The sequence below is a fragment of the Charadrius vociferus genome, unplaced genomic scaffold (genome assembly GCF_000708025.1).
Source record: "Charadrius vociferus isolate BGI_N301 unplaced genomic scaffold, ASM70802v2 scaffold306, whole genome shotgun sequence".
NCBI classification, from domain to species: Eukaryota; Metazoa; Chordata; class Aves; order Charadriiformes; family Charadriidae; genus Charadrius; species Charadrius vociferus.
The window spans coordinates 2,211,937-2,219,177 of record NW_009648963.1 but is presented as its reverse complement, the minus strand read 5'-3'; the positions used below and the strand labels follow the sequence as shown (position 1 = coordinate 2,219,177).

Below are 7,241 nucleotides of genomic sequence, written 5' to 3'. Positions count from 1 at the left end.
TCTTTACTTCATGGGTTTGATAATTTCTGGTTTAAAAACATTTCACACATACTTAGCCTGCACTTCCCCTTAACTTTGGCCTCACAGATGATGGAGTTGTCTTTTTCAATGCAGTGTAACATCATCAAACATATCTCATATGGCCCTCTCAACATTTTCCAGATAATTCTGTGAAGGTAATTGGCAAATGTCCATTCTTTCTGTTTTGAAATAACCCTGTATTATCAAGGATTTGTGATACACATATTTTCTTGCTAACCAAAAAAGACACTTGGTTTAGGTGAAATAGTATGTCCCCTTAGTTTTTTAAAGTATCTCAAAATGCACATTTTCTAAAAACTGGAACAGCATACATTCACTGCAGATATTGGTCAGTTTTGAGAATAATGGTATTTGTAGCATTTGTTTTTCCCACTTTCCCACACATGTTAATTGCTGGTATTGTAGACAGACCTTAAAAAATACTGCAGATTTTCCCAAGTGACATCTTCACTTATATTTATACCAAAATCATCCATCCAAATCAAAAGCTGAAAAGCCAAGAAGCTGTTTCTATTATGACAGTTCACTTGACCAAAGTAGTTTTGTGCAGATTTATTAGTACATGATATCTTCTGCTGTAACATTTGCTTCTTCTGTTTTAGTCTTAATTTTAGGGAAATTAATCCCACTAATGGCTATTAGCAGCAAATTTACTGCATGTGCTGTGGCACTTGCCACACACAGCCAAAAACAGTCTTCAAACCGTTCTTCTAAGATAACAAATTGAAAGACATTTTCCTGAAAATTGGCAATTCTTTCTGTGAGGTGATGAAGTTTCACAGCAGCCATAAAGCTGGTGATTGCGAGTGCTATAAATCCACCTGCAACAAAATGAAAGAAGTATTCACCATTGTTGTCAAAACAAGACAGACATTTTGGCTGTGCTTCAGAAGGGCTTATTGAATACAACAGTGAGCATTATACAGAGTAGGGCTAGACTTAGGCATGGCTTAAACACCTTGAAAATGCTTAGTCTTTCTTGTGTGGCCAAACATCATACCAGCATTTGTAATAAAGTCCTTTTATCGGTGATAAGGAGCATAAAGACAGGCATTCACAGCTCCTGTAAAAAGGTCACTAGACACAATAAGCCGAGATGCCACCTGCCAGTTCTGTTCTGATAGATGAGAATTCACTGCTAACTTCATTTTATTCACAAGTACTTGAGTCAAGGACATATTTAGTAAGGCAAAAGAAGGAACTTTTAACTTTTTGTATGAATGTGACTCATGAAAAATACTGGTAAATAATTTTACCTGCAAGGAAGTTCCAAAGGCATGCTCCTGCTGGCCCTTTAATAGCCCGGTAAGGAACTTTTATTGCGTTAAGAATGCAGAATCCAAAACTGACCAGAGAAAAGAAAATGGCCACACAGAGGAACATTATAATCATCACGTGCAGACCTGTATTCAGCTTTTTCACCATGTGTGGGAAAACTGTCAAGAAAAAAAATCGTCTATTCAGTGAGCATTTTTTCTTGACAACAGTAAACATCACACTGTACTGGGGCTACAAACTTAAATTATACTTAAACAAGACTATTTTTTACAGAGGCAGTCGATTCAGGTAGTTACACGCATCTTGGTTCATGATGCTTTATTTGTCACTACATCAGACAAGCCAGGGATATTCTACTACAGAAATGATCTTTCACACAGGGTCTATGAATAAGGATTCAGGCTTAAGTCCTGTTTTATTTATCTTGTGTTAATGTCTTTATCTCTGCTGCTGTATCATCTGCTGCATTCTTTTCTGTCTCTTTTTTCACTACTGCTCTCCATCCCAAACTCAATTTTTTTGAGTTTCCAATTCTTGTCCCGTGCTCTTAATCTCATTCCTTTGAAGTCTGATAGTCTAAATTTCCTTGTCCAGCCCCTTGTTGTCTCAAATATTATCATTCTTTTCTGTGTTTATCTTCTCATGTTATTCTTTCTCTCTTTTCCTCTCTTTACTACTGGCTCCAGTGAGATCTACTCTGGTTTCATACTTCCTAATCCCATAGGTTTCCACATCTACGTTTTCTTCTTGGGTTCTCATCTAGTCTTTTTGGCCCCTTTATGCTCTTCTGGGTATCTAGCAGCGTTTTAGTTGCATCTGTAGGAAGCTTGTCAAGTATTGCAGTCGGGTGGGTTTTAGGTGAAGTGCTTTACATGTGTTGCTATAGGTATGAGCTCTTCCTCAGCAGCCTGTCACTCGCCTGTCTCTAAAGAACAGTAACTTTCTTGGGTTTGTCTTCACAGACGGTGTTACTTTTTGGGAAGGCCAGATTGGCCAGCAGCAGGGAAGTGTGGAGCACCTGAGTATTCAGTTCATCCTGCAGCCCTTTAGTAACAGAATCAGAAGAAATCTGAATAGGGAATTGTAGGTGACATGCTGACTGACAGGAAAGAGAGAAGCTGATGGAGAAGAACCCTAACATACAAGCTGATCAAGAAGAGCCCTTCAGGTAGCGTAGCACTGCACTCATACGTGTTTTGAAGAACTAACTGCCTAATTACTAAAAAGTTACTAAAAGTAATTTGTTTATATTATAAACACATAGATTGCTTCCTATGCTGTATGACTGAAAAAAAAATACAGACAAGCTACATAAAAAGTAGGCATTAATAATTGGTAGATGTCACAGTGAATCTCAGGCATACAATTTGGTCATTGTGATGTGACAGAATTCAGCAGATTATGTAGAAAACTTCATACTGTACAAATTCTATACAAAAATTCATGATTGAACAATTCCGCCTTTCAGTAGCTCATTCTGGGGTTGTAGTTGCGTCTGGTATACATGGGAGCTACAGAAGACACTCCCCAAAACAGGGAGAAACAAGGGAAGTAAATGAGAATCAGACATATACGAGAAACAGGAAGCCAGTAACTAGCTTGCTTTCTTAACTGGCTAAATGGCAGAGCTCAAACGGTTGCAGTGAATGGGGTTACATCTGGCTGGTGACTGGTCACCGGCGGTGTTCCTCAGGGTTCAAATTAGGGCCGGTTCTATTCAATATAGTTATCAATAATCTGGATGCGGGAGTTGAATGCACCATTACCAAGTTTGCTGATGAGACCAAACTGAGAGGTGCTGTTGACTCTCTTGAGGGACAAGATGCCTTGCGGGGGGTTCTAGACATACGGGACCATTGGGCAATGATTAATAGGATAGTATTTAACAAGTCCAAGTGCCAGATTCTGCACCTAGGATGGAGTAACGCCGGGCACAAGTATGAACTGGGAGAGGAGTGGCTGGAGCGCAGCCCTGCAGAAAGAGATCTGGGGGTGCTGGTCGACAGCAGGCTCAACAGGAGTCGGCAGTGTGCCCCGGTGGCCATGGGGGCAAACCACATCCTGGGGTGCATAAATCACAGTGTGCCCAGCCGGTCAAAAGAGGTGATTGTCCTGCTGTACTCAGCATTGGTGCGGCCTCACCTTGAGTACTGTGTGCAGTTCTGGGCCCCACAATTTAAGAAGGATGTTCAAGTACTCGAATGAGTCCAGAGGAGGGCAACAAAGCTGGTGGAAGGGCTGGAAGGCATGTCCTGGGAGAAGCAGCTGAGTACTTTGGGCTTGTCTAGTTTGGAGAAAAGGAGGCTGAGGGGCAACCTCATTGCTCTCTATGGCTTCCTGAGGAGGGGAAGTGGAGAGGGAGGTGCTGAGCTCTTCTCCCTGGTGTCCAGTGAGAGGACACATGGGAATGGTTCAAAGCTGCACCAGAGGAGGTTCAGACTGGACATTGGGAAGTATTTCTTTGCCAGGAGTGTGGTCAAACACTGAAAGAGGCTTCATAGAGAGGTGGTCAATTCCCCAAGCCTGTCAGTGTTTAAGAGGCATTTGGACAATGCCCTTAACATGTTTAACTTCTGCTTAGCCCTGAAGTGGTCACACAGTTGGACTAGATGATTGTTGTAGGCCCTTTCCAACTGAAGCAGTCTACTCTAGTCTTAAAATAACTGGCAGTGTAACAACAAGGCACGCAGAATTTAGCTTTCTTACAAACCAGCAGTTTTTAGGGTGGTTGTAAGCATTCTCTTGCCTCTTTTCCGAGGCTGTCAGCCAAGTCCCAAAGATACGACCAGTGAGCCTGGCTTAGTACGCAGAAATAAGAATCCTCAGGAAGGATATTGGCATGGAGGCTCCTGATACATTCCAGCTGTGCTTGCTATGCACAGGCAAAATGCCTGGCTTCCCCTGCTCGCTCTCAAGGCTTGATGCAGTTGGCAAAACATAAGCATCTTATAGCAATTTAGATGTCTTAGGACTACCATAACAACCATCTGGGTCTAACATACATGCTGCACTATGTATGGGACACCTCCAGAAGCAGCATCTGGAGGCCAGAGGATACACCTTGAGGAGTCTAAAATAGCACTGGACACCTGTTATGGCAATTGAATCATGCTGTCACTGTCCCAGTTAAAAGACAGTGTGCCAGCTGCAAGCCTACTCTAGTGAATGTTAACACAGTGAAAGGCAATGTACTAATAACTGTATATTATTGCAATTTGGAATTCCAAAGTGTCAGAGCTACTGCAGTAGTGCAGCATAGGAGGTGCAAGCTTTCTGCTTTGCTCTGTGCTGCCTGTGCAGGCCATTTATGCTATGGCGTTACCCAAGTCTCCCATGTCTTGCTCCCTAGTAAGTTCAGAACGCTTGGAGATTAAGGGGAATGCTCAAAGCAAAAAAAGTCAAGTCAGACCCAGAGCACCCAGAAGTCCTGCTGGCCATTGTGCAAAAGTATTTAACAGCTTTGTATACTCTCATGATACCATTTTGAAACCAGTATTGTGAAAGTATCAAACCCGATAGAACTATTAAAACATTTAAAAGGGAAAATCTCTGGGACACGTATTTACCTAAGTGCATAGTTGAGCCCACTGCACTTAATGACCCAATTTTACAGTTCTAGCAGGGAAAATTCTTACTAGCTTTGTTTGTCTTTGTTTTGTGAGAGCTTTATTTGTCCAAGGAGTATAGGATCATGTCCTCCAAATACGTATTGATGCAGTCCAGGGTGCTGGTGGAACGTTAGACCTTCCTCTCAGGTTACGCAGTAATTAATCAGAAAGTTCATTAAAGAGTTCAGAACGTTGTACAGAGATTTAAAGGAGATTACCTACTTTTTTCCTCATTCTCTCTGACAAGATAGGGAGAAAGAACTGGGACTGTGTTTCTGAATGCCCTGAAGAGGAGCATAGCAGAGCTGGAGGAGCTTGACCTGATGGCCTGTCTGCCAGCCATTCAAACCCACTAGACAAAGCATTTGAGCATGACTGCTATGTCCATGTCATGAAATTGCAGCTGCAGTCAGATCTTGAGCAAGATTTGTTTATTTTAAAAGTGACTAGTCCAAATCCATCACAGCTTAACAACTTCATGCTGATCTCGGTTGAGGTTGCTCTGGTTCTCTCCTCCATTCCCTCTGAAGTCCCACAGTCCTGCTTTCCTTCGAGCTTTTATAGTGGTGCTTGTGCAGTTGTGTAATCGATCATGATGCTATGGGAACTAATTTTTTTTTATTTGGAGGTTAACTTTTTAGCCAGCTTAACTTCCTGAACTACCTCACCACAACAACTACCAGAGCCATTGCAAAAGATGGGGCAAGACAGATTTGTTGTGGGCCAGGGAAAGGGTGAGACTGCGGCAGCTTCAACTTATAGTGGTTTAAGTTGCAGTGGACCTGAACACCGAACTGAAAATCTTCAGTGCAAAATTTCATTTTCACTACAGCACAGGATGTGTGAAAACTGGAAATCATCCACAGTACAGATCAACACCTGAGTGCTTTTGAGACCTCAAGAAAATCTTTCAAGTTAAAAGGAATACATTTATAAGAGTTTACATTTTAGAAGAGTTCAACAATTTTCTCTCTCTAAAGTTAACAGAAAAAAGCTAAAAATTTCTTCAACATGTTAATAAAGCTAGGATTATCTGCTATGGCAGACATCTGCATTAGGACAGCTAGAGAAATACAGAAATGTGGCCAGCTAAATAAATCTCTGTTTTTTAAAGGAAAAAAAAAAAAAAGAAAAAAGGGAGGCATTCAACAGAGAAGGCGAGGATAGAGGCACAGAGAGATTGCAGAGCAGCACTTGGCATAGGAAAGAGTCAGTCAAGGGGAAAGTATGATTTACAGGGTCATCTCCAAATGACTCTCACTCCCTTCATGAGACTAAAAGGAAACCATCTATCCAGCCCTAGGGATTTTTTTTCCCCATCTTGATTCCAGGATTACAGAATATAACCGGAAGAAAAAAGCTAGCCTGAAATAGTAGAGATTTTACATTCACACTCAGATCCCAAACCATGAAGACCACGAGTCAGCCACAAATACAAATTTAATGATAATGACTTGCGTTCTATATGTTCTGTAAACAAAAAGAATAGAGTGCTTTTAAAGTTGAACTAGACATTAGCCTAAAGATTCAACCAAAATGGTACTTACTTGTGAATTTGGAACGCCGCCCGCCCAACCCACACTGGCGTATTTTGCCACCCCGAAAGAGTCCGTAGTAAATTTCTCCAATGAACTTGACCAGCTCTGGATCTGTGGCATTGACCAAATCCGCTCCTGTTTTGCAAAGGATCTTTCCAGTCATCCACTTCGGGGTCCCCATTGCGACAACAATCAAGAGAAAGGACACAAAACTTATTAGAGAAGCCAAGGCAAATAGTGTCTTTTTAAAACAGCCAGGCATCCTAGTGGTTTCAAGGAATCATCCCCAAGGCCTCTCTGCAGCCGTCGGGCACGTTTCCCATTTGTTCTCACGCTCCGAAATCCACAAATGAATAGCAGCAGGCCTTTCAAAATACATCTCAATTGTATTTTGAAGCTCCAGAAATTAATCTGTACGGTTAAAAATCAAGCCCCAGAAATACATTTTGCTGCGACAACGTCTTGCAATGGTTGCAAGTCGCAGCTTCGTGACACAGTAGCGCAGCGATGCTTGTTTCTGCACAAAGTAATCCTGTATCTATTGCCTGGCTAATGTTTCATCGGAGGTTTAATTGTCCTGCTCAAGTGACATCGACTTCTTTACTGTAACCTCATGGGAAGACACTTAGGAGCGGGATCCAGGTTGTTGGTTTTTTTTTTTTTTTCTAGATTATTAACGCGGGTAAATAGCTGCGTGCAGGGGACAAAGCATTAAAAACACGGAATTTGCCGTCGGGTTGCGCTGCCGGCTGCTCGGCGCCTGCTCCCCCCCCCC

General features: G+C 42.0%; 1 protein-coding gene across 1 annotated transcript; it reads right to left on the bottom strand.

The window, feature by feature from the left end:
- Positions 1-597: 597 nt before the first annotated feature.
- On the bottom strand, positions 598-6,728 carry CLRN2 (clarin 2). The gene is made up of 3 exons (XM_009887634.1): positions 6,476-6,728; positions 1,299-1,478; positions 598-863 (listed from the first exon to the last, which is right to left on the bottom strand). The coding sequence occupies exons 1-3, from the start codon at positions 6,726-6,728 to the stop codon at positions 598-600; spliced, it is 699 nt and encodes a 232-aa protein (XP_009885936.1).
- Between the last annotated feature and the right edge of the window lie 513 nt (positions 6,729-7,241).

What these genes read in the sequence shown, in the direction of transcription:
- CLRN2 (XM_009887634.1), bottom strand. Translation starts at nt 6,728, where the DNA reads ATGCCTGGCTGTTTTAAAAAGACACTATTTGCCTTGGCTTCTCTAATA. An exon ending in GCGGCGTTCCAAATTCACAA is followed by an intron (nt 1,479 to 6,475) that starts GTAAGTACCATT and finishes TTTTCTTGACAG; the next exon opens with TTTTCCCACACATGGTGAAA. An exon ending in CCTTTGGAACTTCCTTGCAG is followed by an intron (nt 864 to 1,298) that starts GTAAAATTATTT and finishes ATTTTGTTGCAG; the next exon opens with GTGGATTTATAGCACTCGCA.